This window comes from Molothrus aeneus, chromosome 9, assembly GCF_037042795.1.
Source record: "Molothrus aeneus isolate 106 chromosome 9, BPBGC_Maene_1.0, whole genome shotgun sequence".
Classification (NCBI taxonomy): domain Eukaryota; kingdom Metazoa; phylum Chordata; class Aves; order Passeriformes; family Icteridae; genus Molothrus; species Molothrus aeneus.
In genome coordinates, this window is record NC_089654.1 from 30336019 (window position 1) to 30356577 (window position 20559).

Sequence of the window (20559 nt, forward strand, 5' to 3'; positions counted from 1 at the left end):
TGGAGAGAAGAACTTCCTAGGAGACTTATAAAGGAATTGCTACCCACAAAGAGAGCTAATAAAGAGTGTAATACATCAGTTATTGCAGGGAAGATGCAGCACATGGCAAAGTCTACAAAAGAAAATATTTGATTGTTTACATAATTTGCTTTATTGACAGTGGGTATCTCAAAGCAGAGAACTGCAAACTTCTCTGAAGGAGGAAGTCCAGGCCAAAATGTCCTGAGCAATAAACAGGCAATACTGAAAGGGATCTCAGGTGTAATGCCCAAATCACATCCAGATTCTAGACCCTTCAACAAAGCCACCCCCACAGGCAATCCAACAAATGAGACTGATGCCCTCATCTCCAAGGACGGCTTCAGGGGCACACAGAATTCCATGCACTGCACTGTTTGCACCTGCCAGAGTTGCATGTGTGTTTAGTAAAGGTCTTCTTTGCTTAAGTTTTAGTTCCCCCAGAAAAAAGGACTGAAGCCAACTATTTTTCCTTTTCAGGAGTTTTCTAAAGAACAAGCATCACAGCTCTCAGAAATGTGCTCATTCCCCAGGATCTCACAGCATCTTTCTTCCAGAGCAGCAAAGCAGTAGCAGCCATTCCCAAACCTCAGGTGTTGGGATTTTGGTTTTGCTTTCATTTGATCTCAAATAGATGTCAAATACCATCAAAGAAATCATAAAATTCAAGAGCTTAATATAGAATTTGAACACTTGAAGACAAATCTATGATTGTAATGAGCAAGCAGCAAGCATCTGTGTTTATTTTAGGCTAATATGGTAGAGAAAAGAGTTTAATTTCATAACCACACTGGGAAGCATGCAGTGGAACTAATGGGCTTTTACAAGGGATTTTACAAGCCCCAAATACAAAACTCTGGGCTTTAAGAGACTTATGCACGGCCTGATCCATTAAATACTGCCCTAAATCACTCCCCACAGACTGTTGGGTAGAGAGAGCAGTCCTGACCAAGCTCTTCAGAGGCAGCAATACAAATGATCAGAGCAGGATTCATTAAAAATTCATTAAAACTGGTGCACTAATGACAGACTGGTTTAATATGGTGGTGACAGGTGAAGTGACTGGGGACAGGAGCAGGACAGAGAAGTAACCCACAGGAAATACACATCACCAAGCTACTCTCTGCTCTGTCCTTCTCTTTACCTCCTCTGGAAAATCCAGTGAATCAGGGAAATACCAAACAAGTGAAAAGATCTGCAAGGCAAAAAAAAATTGACAGCAGGAGCCAAAACTTACAATGAAAGCTTCATATTCTCAAGCTATCTCAGCAACCCATCTTCAGTAATTACTCAAAGACAAATCACCTCATTTTAAGTACAAGGGAAGGGACAGGAACTGCCAGAAAGGAGTCAGCTGGAGATGTAACAAGTGCTCTCTATTAGTCTGGTCCCCAGCAGACATCCACCAACCCAGCCTCACCAGAGGGGTCGGGCCCATCTTGCTTTAGTGCCAAGCACATAAAAGAGGTACTGAAAACCCAAGGACATCTCCATAGGAGATCATTTGGCACATCTGACTGCTAAGAGTATTTCCCCAGCTGGAAAGGCACCAAGGGCGTGAGGGAAGGCGGCAGCGCTGGACGCTGCCACTCTGTCATCAGATCAGCTCAGCTGTTCACACCTCAGGTGTTTTATTACTGCTGCCTCCCACCCAAGGCTTGGAAATGAAAAGCAGCACCAAGCAAACAGGAGGCTGTGGTAGGTGTTCCAGAATGCACACTGGATAAAGGACCAAGGGTGTAACTTTTAATGCCTCTGGAATCCGTCCCCTCCGCACGACACTGAGATCAAGGGCCACAAGAGAAACAAACAACATCCAGGATAAAGTCTGTTTGTGTCCAGCACTTCAAATCATTTGTACACTCAAGCTTGGAGCTGCCAGCTCTGGAGGCTGCCACGTGCTCCCTGCTCCCTTTGTATCTGCCAGTTCAAACATGACGGAAGAGAACGAACCATGATCGCTCTTGGCCTCAGTCAGAGCTGTCTCTTGGAGATGCCACTGCAGTGACACCAGCCAACTCATCAAGCTTGGCATAGACAGATCCCAGGCAGTACCAAAGAGGCCACTCTGCTTTTTAATAAAGCCTGGAAAAGCACCAGGAAGCTGATCACTGCTGCACTGCTGGGGAAGATGACTGCACTTCTCATGACTGAACTTCTCAGGGACCCAACCACCCTGAGCTCACACAAAGGTCTTGGGATGTCATTTGGGATCACCAGGAGGGACAGGAGAACATCCCTGACAGGGCTCTCTGGCACACAATCATCAACACTCTCTGAAAAATAGCAAGGATGTATATTTAATTACTTAGGAGACTGGCATGTTCAATATTTATCATCCATGTCACCTATTGTCAGAGTTAGTTCCTCCACATTTTGGCCCTCTAAGTACTCCAAGAAGGCTGCATTTTTTGGAACACTACACTAACATGACTTGCCACTGTGTACTTTGGTGACACAGAAGCTGAGGAAAGTGGTATTTGGCAAAGAGTTTTAAGAAACAAAATACCACAGCATATGATCTTAAATTAAAATGTTACATATTAGCCTTTTGATATTTATCCCCCTTCTTAGAAAAGTCATGTCTGCCCAGAGTTTAAGACTGGGACTTTCAAAGAAAACCAGGGAGCAAATATTACTCTAATTAAATAGGAATTGAACCCTTAACACCCCACTTTGAAAATTCCTGCCTAAAGCTCTGCAGAAAAAGTAACCCTTGTGCTAGTTTGAAGAGCATATGACCAAGCTAACAGCTATTTTAATTAAAAAGCACAGCCCTGCTGCCTGAAGAGCTTTTCTGCTCAAGACAAACATTTGCTGCTGAAGCTAGCTCCCAGTGCTGGAGTTCTTTGGTGGAGTCAGCTGTTAGCACACTCTGCTTCCCTTAGAGACAAAGGTCGCCTAGATTTTAAAATATACAGCTCACTGGAGCCCTCTTTTCAGGGGAAAACAAAGCCTAAATAAATACAACTGCCATGGGAGTCTCGCCTTCCCAGCCACAGGGCAGAAATAATGAAAGGGAGTGAGCAGGCCAAGCTTGCATCTGAAACACTATAATGTGAGTCTTGAGTCTTCTAAAACCCACTTGAGAGTGGCACAGGGTCCCCCAAACCCAGAGACTCATCCCACAGCTTCTGATGCAGCAAACTGCACAAAAGATTTAACTCCATGGAGGGCACAAATCTTTATTTGTGCTGTACACTGCTCCTGAAACATGATTTGGGCCAAAAACAGATTCATGGTGAGCCTCTAAAACACTGCACACTTCCCAGGGGAGCAGGAATCTTTATTAGACATACAAGAAAAACATAATCATTTACAGCATTTAGTACTGGTAATCACTTAGGCACCCAAGACATCTTTCTAGACCCAAAGCTGCACAGGTCAGGTCAACAGAATCAACAGGTGCATTTTAAACCAAGCTTTGTTTCTTTAGATGAATTGTAGCTAGAATGACTGAGTAGCCTTTAAATTCTCTGATGGTTTCCCCATGTGTGCAGAGGGACAGAGACCCTAATCTTCCATATGGCTTTCAGCCCTGGACTGCCATCACTTCCCTCTGCACCCACTCACTGTGAAACTGCTCTGTGATTTTGAATTCCCGATCCCAGAAAAAAAAAAAAAAAAAAAAAGCAAGAAAGGGGGAAAAAAAGGCAGATGGAAAGGATTTTTTACTAGATTAGTGAGTTAAAGTGGCACACTCCAACAAATCCCAGAGCCAGCTCAAGGGAAAGGGAAGAGTGTCTGTGAGCAGGGAGAGAAGGTAATGACATTCCTCCTCAGACCACAGTGAAGCTGAAGAACAGCAGCATAAAACAGCCCTCACATGGCACTTTATCTGATGTTAGCCAGGACTGTTGGCTAACTGACTCAAACCACACTTACACCAAATTCTCTGGCCTGTCATGCACAGGGAATAGATTTCACACTTTCACAAAAGCACCCAGGACTGTCTCCAAGGAAAGGAGGAGCTTCATCACACATCTGCACCACTGTGCTTTGAAAGGACCCAACAAACACAGGTTCTAACAAAGGCCCCATCCTGGGACAAGATAAAGTCATCTTCAAACAAACCAGCAATCAGTTAACATTCAGCAACAGGAAAGATCTGGGGCAGTTTCACCCAAGCACACCGGAGACTGCCTTGCCAGTTACAAATTTATGAGATTGATAATCACTGTAATCATATGAAATACGAGAACTTTGAAGGTGACAAAACCACTGGTGACAGCAGGAATTTCTCATCATTGTTTTTGAAAGGCAAGATTTTATCTTTCCGGAAAAACAGCAAAATGAGAATGAGAAGGCAGGCACTTGAACAGAAAAGGAGCAGTGAGCTCTGTTTGAGGAGCAGGAAATAAGACTGAAGGCAAACAGCATCACAAAAGGTAGGAGCAAGCAGCAAAATAAAGGAGTATTCTTTAAAAAAAATGCATAGTTATGTAGCCCAGCCTACCACCTGTCAGGGAATTACAAGAGGCAGATGGTTACCAAAAGGAACTGGGACAGATTTTGTTTCAGTGAAGGTTGCTCCAATATTACTTAACATAAAACTTGTCTTGATCAGATGCAGTACAACTTCTTGATTTTTCTAGCAAGGAATGGGACTGCTTTCTCTGTGCCATGAAGCACAAACCATATTAACATACACTGGAGAGCATCACCCATGGCACAAAGATTAAATAAAGACTAAAACTGCAGAGAAACTCAATCTTCCCCAAAAATAGTTGACAAGTACTTGAAAGCAGAGACTGTTATGAAGACAGCACATCTACACTGTCAGGTGTTCTTAGAAAATTTAACATCCTTTCATTTTTGGCTGATGTTTCCTTACAGATATGGGTATTTGGGCTTTTTTTTTTTTTTTAAGCAGCACACAATATCCTCTAACCTCATGGTCTCATTGGAAGCTTTAGTTTTCCTGAGGTGTTCATTCTCACAGTTTAGCTCTGTTGAGCTATAACATTTATCAGGACAGACTCCAAAAGAGGTGCCAGCTCAGCTCTCTCCTCTTTACTTACCTTAGAGATGATTTAAAATGTTATAAACCCCCTGTGTGTAAAGGATGGACCTGCAGTCATGCATTTCCTTACTGCTGAATAACTGATGTTTTATTGTTTACTACTGTCAGCACCAACTGCAGTTTAACCTTGAAAAAACATCATCTTTCTCTCCAAACTATTGCAGAAGTCCTCTATCCATCCTCCCTGGTTTGTGCCCTGCCTCAGTGTCACCTCTCATGTCTCCAGGCTGGATGTGTAGTGTTTTCCTCACCTCCTTGGTCTCTAATTGAAGATGCAGGGAAGGGATTGGAGTCCATTCAGAAAAAAAAAAAAAAAAAAAGCTTCTTTCACAAAAATTGCTACTGAGATGACAGAGAGGAGTCATAGAAACTTGCACTGTGCATTTCAGACAGGACAGTTCCATAACCTTCATTGCTCAAACAGCCAAGCTGCTGCTTCCTAAATTGTGAGCTCATTTTTATTTCCACACTGACCTAATCCTAGAAAGACAATGGCCCTGAGAAGGCATCACCTCAAACCACTGCTGCACTGATAACCTCAGCTGCACCATAAACAAGGAAATTCTCAGAAAGCCCATTCCATTAAACTGTGCTAGAGAGCCACAGGAACCTCATGCTGAGGGAGGTTCCTGTGTCCTCCTCTCTCTTTTCAGGGTTTCCCTGGAGGGAAGCATCCTTCACACACACAAGGTTTTCTGCAAGGGCCATCCACACAGGAAAAAGATGGCACGAGAGAGGCCACAACACTGCCTCACCACTTTTCCCATTGCTACTCAGAGCCCATGAGAGGTTCAGAGAGGGAACCACCACAACTGCATTGCAAAGAGTTGCTGGGGAGAAAATCTACCAAAAAACCAAACAGAATCTCAGCCTATTGCTTGTGATGGAGAGACCAAGGTCTCTTCCAGGGGAGTTGCAGAAGTCATCCCTAGCTGACAGCAGACATCCACCTAAATCCTGCAAGCCAAACTAAATTTATGATGCCAGAATAATCCCTTGGAGACTGTATGCTCATGGTCATTACACCTCTGTGCTTGGGAGTAAAACAGATTAATTTGCTACTGACAGGTGCCAGAAATCACAACAAGGGTTTTAATTTCTGTGGGATGGAGCAAGACTATAGGGGTCACTAAGGGTTTGTTGTCTCCACACCCAAGGTCTTGTGTTTTCATTTACAGGTTTCACTTTCTGCAGGCTTTCAGGACAAGGAGAAGTAGCACAGAAGCAAGGACACTTGCTCATTGAGGGGAGGACTCATTTTCTCCTATTTGCACATAGTTTCAAAGACCTATGCAAGCTGTGGTGCACTTCACTCTTATGTGGTTTTCACTTAATTTAAGAACATATAATTCTTTTAAGTTAATGAGGGTTCTTAACTGGCAGCCTCCTTTGCATTTAATTACAAACATTTTACAACCAGAATTAATGTTCTCTGAGGAAAAAGGCATTTTAAAAACTGGTTTTAGGTCTTTTTTCTTCGCCTATGATTTTCAAATAAGGGCAAAACCATACTCAGCTGAAAAAGTGCGTCAGCTAAGACTAGTATGACTCAAAAAAACTCAGCCCATAACCGGAGGTGTTTGTTTATTTTTGAGGTATGGAGACATTTTGCAACTAAATATGACACTGAGTTTCCTGTAAGCTGCTTCCTTATATTGTGCATAACACTTTCTTGAAACTCATGCTTTTTTCCCCTTCAGACTGAGTAAAACCAGACTCATTTATGAAGCAAAAGGAGCTTTGTTAGTTGGAGAACTTTACATAAAAATAAGTCAAGCAGGAAAATAACAGTAGTAAAACCATAAGCTTCCCATATATACACTGCTCTTCCCTCCTTTTTCCCCTACCTTTCAGATTTGCCCTGTTTCTCAGCAGCATTACTATAACCAACATGATCATTATCCCAACTTAGAAACACCCCTGCATGTATCAGCAAATGCCCACACCTGTAACAGCAAAGCCACGTTTTGTGCTTTTGGAAAACATTTCTCCATTTACAAAGTGCAAATCCTCACGAGAAGTGCAACTCATGGAGAAATTCTCCCTTGTTGTGGTGGTTCTGATGCCAACAGCTTTTCTTTTAAAGGGTGCACTGGCATCTGCCCTGACTGTGGGCACGGGGCCAGGGCCATATCCCTCTTGGTGCCCCAGTGAGGCTATTAATTGTTATGAGGGTCCCCAGGATGAGGTGAGAGATGAGAATTGACTCCAAGTTCGCAGAAGGCTGACATCATATCATATCATATTTTTATATTATATTTATATTATATATTTATATTATATTTTTGTGTTTTATTTATTTTATTATATTTTTATATTTTATTTTATTATATTATATTTTATATTATATTTATTATATTATATTACATTATATATTTTCTATTCTATGAAAATGGTATACTAAAACTATACTAAAGAAAGAAAAAGGATACATCAGGAGGCTAGAAAAGAATGATCATAAAAATCCATGACAGACTCAGAGAGCCCAACAGAGCTGGCTGTGATTGGTCATTAATTAAAAACAATTCACATGAAACCGATCAAAGATGCAGCTGTTGGTGAGCAACCTCCAGAGCACATTCCAAGCTATCAGATAATTATTGTTTACATTTCTTTCCTGAGGCTTCTCAGGAGACAAACCCTGGCGAAGGGATTTCCCTCATGGATGGCAGGGCCAGCCCAGGACGTACCTGTCCACTGGGGCGGGCAGCGGCAGTTGTAGGTGTTCACCCCGTCCACACAGACACCCCCGTTCAGGCACTTGTGGTTCGGGCAGTCGTCCACGTTGTGTCCACAGACGCTTCCCTCGAAACCTGGACAAAGCAGAAACAGCAGCAGGCTGAAAAGGGCTTCCAACCTCTTTTGAGGAGAATTCACCCCCGACGCAGCTTCCCCTCCTTTTCTTTTCTTAAAGATTTGCCCTGTTCACCTCATCCTGATGAATCCCTGTAGGAAAGGCATTTTGTGCTGCTCTTGTGAGCCAGCAAAGGCTTCCTGAAGATAAGGAAAGCCCTGTATCTCTCTCAAGGAAGACACCAAGGCTGTCCCCATGACAATGTGATGGAAGAGAGAAAGTTAAAAGATGTGGACTCGAGCTGGCTCACAGAGTGACGTGGCTGCTTGTTCACCTATTGAGAATTTTGTTTCTTTCTTATGACCAATGGGCAGTGAACGTGTCAGTTAAGTAAACATAAATATCTTGAAAAACTATAAAGGCCACATGTTGCTGTAATAAATCTCTCTTATGCACCCCTCTGATGGAGTCTCGGTGCTTTGCACCGTGTTGTGCTCTATAGGGACACATCCCCACCTAGCACGACTTTGCTGAATGCCTTTGCCAATAGCATGTGGGTCAGGTGACACAGCTAAAACACTTCCACCATGGGTAGATGGCCAACTGTGCTTTCACAGCCCAAAGGACATGAGGAGTTTCTCTTTCAGTGACTGAGGAGCACTGTCATTCAAAGCAAACAAAGTGAAGACCAAGACATTTCGATTACCATGAGATTAACTTGTCACTGCCCACCAAGCATCAGCCAGGAGAAGTTTTTCCCATGGCAAAAAAAAGTTCTGGCATGCATTTCATGGATACCTCAGCAGAGTCTGCCTTGGATATGTCAAAGAAAAGTCCTTTGAAAAGGAGTTTCTAAAGTCCTGATCTGGCTCTCTTCAGTGTTAGACAAGTCAGTCAATCAACAAATCAGCTACCACCCAAGTGATGCTTACACACTAAGCCCTGCCTGAAAAGCAGAAGAAATCAGATACCCTTCCCCAATGAAAATTCAGGCTCCTAATGAACACACTGCCAAAATATTCTTGCTACAGTTCCCTCTCCTTTTCAAAGAAGGAGAAGTGGGGACATTAGGGAAGGGAGCTGTCAGTGATGTGTCTTCCCCTTGATTTCCCCTGTTGATTTATTTCATGCTTCATTAAATAAACCTGCCATTTCTGCTGGATGAGAGAGCTATTTATCAAAGCACAAGTGGAATGCATGCTAATGTGGATGAAGTAAATGATTCCAGAACACACATGTTAATTTAAAACACCAGCCCTGCCTCTTCACTGCTTTGGAATGCAATATTAACATGACACAGTTCTCTCATCCAAAATCAGGCTTTAACCCCTCTACTTTTGATGCCCTGTTCCAGACGCTTCCATAGCATCTGTGTCAAGTCTCACAGCCCTCTCAGTAACATCTGGTCCAAGACAGATTGTGCTGTGTGGCACATGAGACAGAGACTATAAAGCTCTGAGCCAGCTTCTCCAGACTGCTGCTGCTCTCAGGAGACCTGAGGTGATTCATGTGCATTTCCATCTCTTCAACTTCTCTACAGTAGAGCTGGGAGGTTCCAAGCTGTATCAAGTGCATGAGCATCAGCAAGGAACAACACTCAATAATTACAAAACAAACAAACAAACAAAACAAAACAAACCCCAAAATTACAAGACCTTCAATATTACTCCATCCCTTCAAAGCCCCTCCAGCCTCCACCCAAGATCCTAGAAATTTTGTGACAGTAGGGAATTTTAAAACAAAGAGGAAGTATAACATGCTTTCCCAGAGTCCCAATCATCACAGCAGCACGTTCCTGGCAAAAGCTGCTGAAGAACAACCACCAGGGAAAACAATTAGCTTTAGATCTCCATGTTTAAAAGTGTATAAAGCTACCAAGCTTGAGCAAAGGCTCAGGTGTGAAACACAGGGGTGTCCTATCAGCTTGTGTTTCAGCTTGGGAGGAATCATCCCACTGACCACATATTGCACTCATGCCAGCACGTGATCAGCATGGAAATACACCCACAACCACAAAGACAAAAGGTTTAAGTTCTTATCTCTTCAGTTTGTATAATATAAAAACCAGCCCTACTTTCTAGTAAACAAATTTCTGACAGCAGGCATTTAAACTCCCTCACTGTACTTCACACAAATTTAAAGAGGCTCAATTCTTTCCAGAATAAAACATGGAAGTCACCCCACTACTAAAATCTCACCAAGCCATTCTATATTTTCACATTTTAACCAGTTATACTACCAAAGAGCTGCTCTGAGGTATGTGAGCTTTTCTCTAGCTGGGTCCCAGGATCTAATTTTGCAGTTATACAACCTGACTCTCTTCCAGAAAGCCACTGAGCTCACTGTTTTAATGTATTTGGACACCTGACACTGTTTCCTGCTCCCCCCTGTGCTGGGACTCACATGTTGTCCTGTGTTTTCTCCCTGCACGAGAGCAGTTTGCAATCCACATCCTGACTTTTGCTCCATATCTCAAAGCACACCAAACTAAGGAATGAGAACCTCAGGGGGAAAAGTGTTCCCACTGCTAGCAGCATGTTGTTCTTCCCCTAGTACAGACTGACACAAGCAGATAACTTTATTCCTATGTCATCTGAAATCTCCACCCCGTTGCTGAGCATCCGATCCAATTCCCTCCAAATCTTAGTCTTTAGCCTTATTTCAACATCTCAATTACACCCCAGACTTTCTAGGCTGCTTTCAGGCCCAGTTAGTACTAAGAACAGGAAATTATGCCTGAAATATATCACATTATTTCCAGACTTAGGGCCTGCTGGCAGGAAATCAGGGATGTAGAGAGCTAAAACCAAGCTGGGCTACTTAAGGCAGCACCTGGGCTGCTCATCTGGAGCAGAGGGGCACCCACCTGAGCTGGAACCCCAGGGCTGCAGCCAGGGAGGAGCTCAGAGCTCAGGAGAAGGGGCTCATGCCCAAATCCTAGAGCTGCAGCCATGGGGGAGCTCAGGGGAAGGTGCTCATGCCCAAACCCCAGAGCTGCAGCCAGGGGGGAGCTCAGGGGAAGGTGCTCATGCCCAAACCCCAGAGCTGCAGCCATGGAGGAGCTCAGGGGAAGGTGCTCATGCCCAAACCCCAGAGCTGCAGCCAGGGAGGAGCTCAGAGCTCAGGAGAAGGTGCTCATGCCCAAATCCCAGAGCTGCAGCCATGGAGGAGCTCAGAGCTCAGGGGAAGGTGCTCATGCCCAAATCCCAGAGCTGCAGCCAGGGAGGAGCTCAGAGCTCAGGGGAAGGTGCTCATGCCCAAATCCCAGAGCTGCAGCCAGGGAGGAGCTCAGAGCTCAGGGGAAGGTGCTCATGCCCAAATCCCAGAGCTGCAGCCAGGGAGGAGCTCAGAGCTCAGGGGAAGGTGCTCATGCCCAAATCCCAGAGCTGCAGCCAGGGAGGAGCTCAGAGCTCAGGGGAAGGTGCTCATGCCCAAATCCCAGAGCTGCAGCCAGGGAGGAGCTCAGAGCTCAGGGGAAGGTGCTCATGCCCAACCCCAGCTGCCCAGCACGGGGAGCTCCATGTGTGTGGGTCCCCAGATGTGACACTCAGCCAGGAACCAGTGTGAGGTTCCTTCCTCTTCCCAGGAAGTGCTGCAGCTCTCACAAACACTCGCTGCAGCCTGACAGATCGCTTCCTGAACAAGCCCTTGGAATTCCCTAGGGTCCTTATCTTAGTTAATGGGTAATTATTTTGATGGATAACAATGAATAATCACTTTCCCAGCTAAGAACTTCCTCTATTGACTTGTTTAACATTCCATTAAAGGTTAGTTGCCAAATGAAGTCCTTTTTTGTCAAATATTTATAACTACTAGCTCATTCTTATATTCAAAGGAGTTGGTAATGCTTCAGGTTACGTCTCCTACAAGGAATTTTTTTTCACTACTACACTGTTATGATTGACCTAACATGCTCACTTGCCTACAATCCCGTTTCTACCTAAATCAACAAAGCCCAGAGGAAAAATGATTAAGCCAAAAGGATAAAAAATGAGTTTATTTTCCAGATAGATGCAATACCAGTACTGTATATATGTAACTTCACTTGGTGCTTGCCACCAAATGCTGACTTAACACACATGACTTCATGGATTACCTAATGCAGGATTTGTTTGTGTACATCCACAAGTGACATGGGAACCTGGGAATTTTAAATAGCAGCTGGACTCCACTGTACATAAACAGTACTTGTGTGACAGTAGGAAAAGCTGCTGTGACACACAGCTCCAGGTTCTAGGTTCCTCCTACTTTTTCAAGCTCTCATTCTCACCTATCTGTATTTACAAATAAATTAAACTCACTGAAAAGCTAAGAAGGAAACATCTACAGGAAACAAGAACCCATTTCAAGGCCAGTGCAGTAGTAGCCTATTTATGCCTAAAATGCTGCTTGGGCACAGTTTCTTTGAAGTGTGACTTTTACAGGTCACAAGATGCAAAATCCTATCAAAAACCACTCCAGCAGTTTGAGATGTAAGTGCCTCCTGCCTCTGTGGCCAGAACACTCAGCAATGGCAGCATCTTAAGGCAGCCCAGAAGGGCCAGAGCAATTCCATTTATAGTCACAGTATCATCGGCATTGCTCCAGTTCAGAGAGGGAGTCTGAAGTGGAATTTCTCCTCCATAATCTTGGCACTGTCCTCCAGAGGAGCAGGCCTTGTTCACATCCTCCCCAGGCGTGACAGGCACCATTTCTCTTCTCTTTCTGTTGACCTTTCCTTTCCAGACAGAACCTTTTCCAACACTTCAGAAATTCTGCTCTGCACTAAGGGGGGAGAGAAATGGCTGGGTGCCCTGCCTTTATCAGAGAGTTTAATGTAAGCATTTGGATCTCTCCAACAGCTCTCTTTTTTGCTGTTTTTCAAATGACTGGTTTAAAAAAAAAAAAAAAAAACAAAAAAACAAGCTAGCAAAACAGCATGGCCAACTTAAACAAATTCAGGAAATAGAAAATAAAGGCTCTCAGAGCCACATTAACTCACCCCCACTATACACACTGTGTAACAAGTCAAAAAAGACAGCTAATAATCCAAAATGTGTGAGGAGTGTAGGTGTGTAACTGTTACTATAGCAATCTCATTTCCATTTCCTGACCATATTTCAGCCAGCCCACACACTTGTCTAAGGGAAAATCTGCTCCTACTCAGTCTCGTGCCCTGTAAGAGAATCTCTAGAGCAAACTCATCAGCTTGACAGGATCAAGTCCTTCTAACTTCATCTTTCTCTCTTCTTCCTCCCACCACACTGCTCCTGCATGAGGCCTTAAAGTCCTTGAACTGGCTAAACAGATCTGATTTTAAAGGAAATTCTGAATTTCTGGGCAAGACTGTTAATCCAGAGATACTTGGCTTATAATTTAATTTTAAAAAGATGCAAAGCAGAAAAGCAATAAATTCCTCCAGGGCAATGGTTAGTAAAACTACTCCATTTTCAAAGTCTCTTTCAAAGCACTCTCCCTCCAAGCATAGTTAGAATAATTCCTTTCAAAAATAATGATCCATCCTTCTACTTTTAGACTGACTTTGCTAAATTCTTCAAAATCACATGCTTGCTCAGACAACCCAGAAAGTGGTGGTGCAGACACTAAGGTTGGCAACACACATTTAAGGTCATTTGAGCCAACACCTCAAGACAAGGGTCTCCAAAAAGAGAACAGTTTTCACAAGTTCTAAATGCCCTTTCCACACAGACCTGTGATTCCAGATGATCCTCATGAGAACACAGCCACTCTATATTCATCCCAAGTAATGGGCAGCTGCATCTTTCACATCAGTAACAACAGAGACATGCTTAAGGGAAAAGAGTTTACTTTTCTAGATTACCACACACCAAGTCTGTGTGTGCCAAACTGCAATACACTCAAGTAGGAAGTCTAGTCAAAAGCATTTCCAAACACTCAGTTTCCCATGGAGTTGAATTACTCAGTAAAAAAAATATCAGCCTAAAAATACCCTGAATATGCAAAGACAACTAGCAGGGCCCTGTTGTCAGGGCTGACAAGTGGATAGGGAGGAGGACAGGATGAGACCAGCATCCCAACCAGGTGACACATGGCCACTTGTAGAGGTGACACAAAACCAGTGCAGCCCCTGATCCTGAGCTAGCAGGTCACCCCTGCTGTGCATGAACTCAGGGCAGCTAACAGCATCAGAAAACAAACAAATCAAAATTTATCTGGAGACAAAAAGGGTGTGGTGAGTTGGAACTGGTATCTTGTTAGATTTAGAGGAACTGGAGAAGGAAAAAAAAAGAGAATAGAACAGAACTTAGTGTGTCTTAGGGCTACAGATGGAGAGGGGAAAAAGACACGTGCATTCTTCAAACACTGAAGTTACCTGAGGCCTTCACTGACACAAAACTATGTATTTGTAGATGCTTATGCACATAGAATTTCACATTCCAAATGGGCATTATGAGATACCACCCTAATCTCCTTGAATCTACCTTGTAGCCTGTACCTATTAGATTCTCTGACTCTAACTGGGTTCCATAGAAATTTGTAATTTCTGACTGCCTTCCCCTTCCTTCCTTTGTGTGTCCTGAAATCCCAGCACTCAGAAATGAGTTAATAGTGCAGAAGCACTACAGAGGTTCCCATCTTGCTGAGATTTGTCCCTCCCAGCTGACAGGGCACAGAAACCCCGAGAGGAGCTCTGGGGAGGAGCAGGCAGGAATGCAGAACCAAGGCTGCAAACGAAGCTCTCTGGAACTCAGTGCATCCCTCTGGGTGTCCAGAGTTGCCAGGGACCCTGCCAGGGGGCTCAGAGACCCTGGCACGCAGCCCAGAACACCTGTGGGTTTGATTATGACCCCTGGAGCAAATTACCAGCTTTGTATGAGGACCTGAAAGTCAGAGAAGTTTAACCAATGTAATAATAAAAATTATCACCGGGTGAAAAGGTAGATTTTGGGATTTCTAGAATGGAGGTTTTGGGGACAAGATGGAGGGACTTGGGTGTGTCCAGTCCTCCTTCTTGTTCTTCTCTACCTCCATCTTCTGCTGTGATGCTGGCACTTTGGGATTGGTTTAGAATAGAGATTCACTGTCTAACATAGCTGATAGCTATTGGAAAGTAATTGTTAAATATAAATATATAACTGTTAAATATAAATATGTTAAATATATTTATTTATATTACAAACTACGTATAACATATTTATAAATATAAATAATAAATAAATAGAAATGTTTAATAAATATAAATGATATTTCAATAAATATAAATAATAAATAGACATAAATACGTTATACGTAGTTTGTAGTATAAAAAGACAACACCACCTCGAGGGCAGTCAGAGTGCCACTGGCTGCCCTGCTGAGCAGACCTCGGTTGGGCAGAAAGAAAATTTTATAGCTAAGACTTAATAAACAACTTCAAGACCGAAAACTGAAGAGCTCTGACTCGTTCTTCGGACGCACGGGCCGAAACAGAGACTTTTCACACATCCCAGGGCTGCAGTTAACAGCTGAGCTCAGAGGCTCACCTGGCAGGCAGTTGCACTCGAAGGTGAAGTCGCTGGTCTGGTGGCAGGTGCCCCCGTTGAGGCAGGGCGAGGGCGAGCAGGGCACGTAGAGGCTCTCGCAGCGGGGCCCGGTGTAGCCCGGGCGGCACTGGCAGCGGTGGGAGCCGGGCAGGTTGACACAGGTGCCCCCGTGCTGGCACAGCCCCGGCGTGGCACACTCGTTCACGTCCGTCTCACACCTCTGGCCCGTGTAGCCCGCCAGGCAGGTGCAGGAGAACTTATTTCCAGACATGGTGCATGTACTTCCATTGGCACAAGGTTGGGATGTGCAGGCATCAATCCACTGGCATTCCTTTCCTTTAGGAAATCAAGGCAGATTAACAAAAATTATTTCTGTAGAAAACAGAATCTCTTTTACACTGCCTCAAAATTTTTACTGAATTAAATCCTTACATTACTACAGGAAAACTGATGTCTGCATTTTACCCTATTCTATCTGAAATGTAAATGAATTTGTGGTTACACATGAAGCCATTTACTGGGTTGCAGCAAGATACGGAATGTTGTGATTTATAAAAACAACCTCAAGTCATACTACACACACTGACAGTCACTCTTCTTCTACCTCCCCCTCAAGAGTGAAAGGAATAAATTTCCATGCTTCCCCTCAGGCATCAAAATATTGTTTTCCCATAGACAGATTTTGCTGGCCAAATTTGCCCATTTTTTTTAAACTAGACTCTGAATTCAAAGTGTAACAGCCACTCCAGAGTAGTTTCTGCATTCAGTTTTCCCATGTGGACAACCCCACAAGATCCAAATATTTTTCTGCTTACGTGTAAAGGGTAGGGAGTCTGATTCCCTATTCCCCTTTGCTTTTTTTGGTCATGAAGTCATTTAGACTTCCTCTCATTTCCTGTGCCGCAGCTAGAAAACTTGAGAGCATATTAGAACTGCCCCAGAACATTCCAGGGTGAAGCTGTTCCCAAAGGAGGGGGTCTGGAGGCACAGATGCAGAAGCCCACCTGTGAAGCCTGGCAGACAGACGCACTCGTACGTGTCCTGGCCGTGGGGGTGACAAGTGCCCCCGTTCAGGCAGGGCTGGGACACGTAGCAGAGGTGAGATTCTGAGTACTGACACTCCTCCCCTGTGAATCCTGGAGCACACTTGCAGGTTGGTTTTCCTATCAGGGATGCAGCTTCACAGGTTCCCCCGTTCTTACAGGTATTGCTCTCACAGGGGTTTCTGTACTGGCAGTAGTCTCCAAGGAAGCCTTCTCGACACCTACAAGAGAGGAGAAATTAAGTGCAGCAGTCCCACCTGAAGCTCTGCTGTTCTGGGAAGACTCCAGGAATGAGGTCCCATGACCACCACAAGTCCTGAAGTTTGCAATAATTGATGGTGGCACTAATAAACCTAAAAGGCTGACATCACAGATGTAACAGGGACTTCCTGTGGGACTGTCTCAAATGAGACCAAACTTAATGCAAATGGTGAAATTGCTCATTGCAAAATAAATACCACATTCAATCAGGGCTGCATCAAATGCAGAACCTCGTTTTTGCACTTCCCTTCAAAGCTTCAGTAAAAGCCTAAGTGTTAAAGAACTACTGAGAAACAATTCCTTGTACCTACTCCCATTCTAACAAGCACCCCTTTCTAGAAGAAAACCAAGCAGTTTAATAAGGCATTAACAGCAGGTATTATCCATCCTCCCAGAATATTTATAAACATTGTAGAAATGCAGTGTCTGGGGACCTGGAGCTCTGCAGCAGCTCTTTCTGCACAAGGCTCCCGTGAGACAGGAATACACTGTTATCCTCACGCTGATAAGTGCATCTGGGACTGGGACTGCCTGCAGCCTGCACTCAAATAGCAACACAAGCACTGCAGTCAGGTCTCCCACGCCCCTGGCGAGCACCCTAACGACAAGGTCATTGTTCCTCTGTCTCCCACAGAAAAACGAGTACACACACACTATCTACAGCCAGGGCAGTATTTTATACAAAGATCTCCAACTGCAGAATAATTGCAGTTACTTCTCTCTAACCTAAACTTATGTCAATACAGTCTGACTACGCTTGTCAGCTGCAATCCATCTTTTGGCTGGCCTTTGTACTACAGATTTACCATTTAACTTCCAGAGACAGAGGATCCAGGCAAGCAAGCCTGCAAAGCCCACCTCCGTGCCCCCCCCAGGTCCATTGGCTTCTCTCAGGTAGCAGAAAGCTGCAAGGGTACACTCTGGATAAAAATAACACACGGGACTGTCCTCTTGCAGCTCTTCCCGTAGTGCACAGCTGCCTGCTGTAACTGTGAGTAACCCAAGAGACAGCCCAAGAGAAAACGTATTTCATAGTGAAAAAAAAAACAGAGATGAACATTAGATATGCTTTGTTCCAGATCAGGAAAGGGGTAATTATTAAATCAGTGAGTTACTCATATTTGAAGGGAGGAGATTCCAGCTGCTAGAAACACATAAAGTCTCTAGTCTTCAAGCAGGAATGTAACAGTAAAGAGGCTGCTTTTTTCCTTACAAACTTAAAAGTGTATGGTAGATTGGAGGAAGAAAAAAGCAAAACCACATCAACAACAACAACCCCCACCATCAAAAAAAAAAAATAAAAACAACCAAAAAACATCACAACAAAACCCCACAACTAACCAGACAGGCTCTAAAAATTAGTGGAAAAAACAAATGGACATGAAGTTGTGTTTATCAGGATCCTACAGGAATCTGCCTTTGTTCCTATGCTATTCAACACTTCTATTGATTATTAACAATGGAAAACATCAAAGCTGGTCAAATATGTAGGTAGGAGAGAAGACAAGTGGTTGATAGAGAGCAGCAACATGCTTAACAAGCCAGTCAGCACCCAAAATGCACTTAAACACTGCAAAGTTACACAAAACACATAGGGCATCCCCCCCAAACCAGAAAAGGGAGCTGGGAACAACATACTTGCTCTGAGGATTCCTAACAGCCAGATAAATGTGAATTCCTACCATGACAGTTTGGCCAGGGATACTTTACATGTACAAATGGCAAATATCAAGAAGGAATAAATGAGATTATGCTACACCTGATAAATGCTTGGCACAGCCACTACATCAGTGCTGGTGTTTGCTCTTTAAGAGAGAAGAGCTCAAATGAATTAAAAGAAGCCAGCAGTAATGAGTAATAGAAAACTCTGGCCACAATGAAAGGCTCAGGTGGCTCAGTCTATTTAGCAAAGGGAAAAGGGAACAAGACAGTTAATCAAAGCTCCAAGTGTCCACTGTGAAACACAGATTTAACAATAATTCCCATTCTACAAGATCTGGCATAACAGAACTGGGCATTTAAAACTTTAAGCTAGATGAATTCACTTTAGAAATAGGGTAGTATCTTTATTTTCAGACACAGACTTGTACACAGTCTCTCAGCAGCGGAGAGAAACAACTGGAAGAACGCATTTAAGGTTGTAGTGGAATTTCTCCATCACTCATGCTTGTTTAAAAGAAGCCCAGGATTGGCTGTTTCAGGGAGAGTATGCACGCTAGTTCAAACAAAGCTATTCAGAGAGGTTATTATGCAAGTTATGCAAGGGGCCATTACTAGATGACCACAACTGTTTTTTCTCATGTTAAAATTTATTAACTAGCTTTAGCCATTTGTCTAAAGCAGGAAAGTCATACCGGCAACAATTGTAATTTACCATTGCCCACACCCAAATTAGGCTCCTTTCACCATACCTTAATACTTTCAACTTCATGCCCAAGAGTAGACATGAAAGGAGAGATTTTGCAGGGCACGGCAGGATTAATAAAGTCACAGAAAGCAAATCCTGAGACAGCAGCAATTCAGAATATCCTCTGCCTCCTGTGCCATGCTCGGTGCAGCAGCCCAAGGCTGTGGGTCAGCGTGAGCCACAGCCACATCACACGAGAGGCAGTCCTGGGCTATTCTGAGCCTAACCCACACGGGCTATGGGCTTCCTTTAACATCCAAAATCTCTCCTTGCTTTGCCAAACGCCAGCGGGCTGCAGCACGGCTCTGCAGGATCCCCCCGAGCTCTGGCAGGCAGCAGGGACAGCTGTGCCAGGAGCTGGAGCTCAGCTCAGCTCCCACGGCTCCAGAGCTGCTCACGGAGCTCTGCCCCTGCTCAGAGCCTGCCTGGGCAGCCACGGCTGAGCCAGGGCTCTGGACATCCCTGTGCAGCCCATGGCTGTGTCAAGACAAGCTGAACTTCAGTCCCAGAGCCTCACAAGTCTTGGTTACAGGGATTTCCCCCAGTTTTATCACTGCACCAAGCTCCTCAGATAGCACATCACACACATCTGTAGCTCTCTTTACCATGAAGGAAAGAGCAACAAACCAGAGCAACTCACCTAGGCCATCTCATCAGAGCCCCTCCAACTCCACCAGCAAGTACAAAATAAACCAAAACACACCTAGAATTTAAGTGCTGAAGTGCTTTTTCATTGAACAGCTGTAAAGCAAAACAGAAAGTCTAGAGGAACCTCTCATGTTTTGTCCAGAAGTAAATAAAGCCCCAAAACATGTCTTCTCTCCAAGCCCTAACATTCAAGGACACTGGAAGGGGCATTTGGCTGGTGCCCCTAGACAAGAGAAAGAAGGGAGCCTAAACACTGATTAAGAGCATTGCTGGTATGAATGAAAAGGAAAGCTGAGATATGTGCTCTGAGACAACCATCACCCACAAACAAACAGCATTTTGTACACAAATGTTCTGGTACAAAGTTGAAGAGCACTCCAAGACCAGGCTTGTTCTGGTATCTTCTGAGGCTAATCAGAAAAACATGGGGGAGCGCTCCCGACAGGGAACAGCAAAACCTCTTTTAACTTCAGCTCTTTTCATCTGGAAGGAGGAACATGCCTGCCCATGGAAAGATGGTAGGTCAGGTATCCATGGCCCTTGTACCCACCATTTTGTTCTCCTCCTGGAGAAGTGCCTGGTCACAGAGTGATGCAATTTTGCCCTCCAGCAATTCAGTGCAATCCTTTTTGAATGTTAAAGAACAAAAAAACCTACAGTCCAGATTTTCAACCATGTCTCCCGTCATAAACATTTCTAGGCACAAATACTAGTAATTTAGTTCTAAATGTTGGTGAAGAAAAAACTGCAAATATTTGCTCTTGATTCATGTTGGGCACCACATCATTTCTCTAAGAACAGAGGCAAACACTGAAAACATGCAGTCTAAGTCCAGACTTTTTTATAGGATATGATTAAACTCAAGGGCAGTTCCAGCTTCC

General features: G+C 44.0%; 1 protein-coding gene across 1 annotated transcript in view; it reads right to left on the minus strand.

Moving 5' to 3' along the window:
* The window catches only part of NOTCH2 (notch receptor 2), an 89376-nt gene that overhangs the window by 53302 nt on the left and 15515 nt on the right, over positions 1-20559 (minus strand). The window contains exons 3-5 of the mRNA XM_066555271.1: positions 16324-16583; positions 15320-15655; positions 7732-7854 (exon numbers count right to left, since the gene is read on the minus strand). Coding sequence (XP_066411368.1) covers positions 7732-7854; positions 15320-15655; positions 16324-16583 — 719 coding nt within the window. The remainder of the gene's footprint in view (positions 1-7731; positions 7855-15319; positions 15656-16323; positions 16584-20559) is intronic.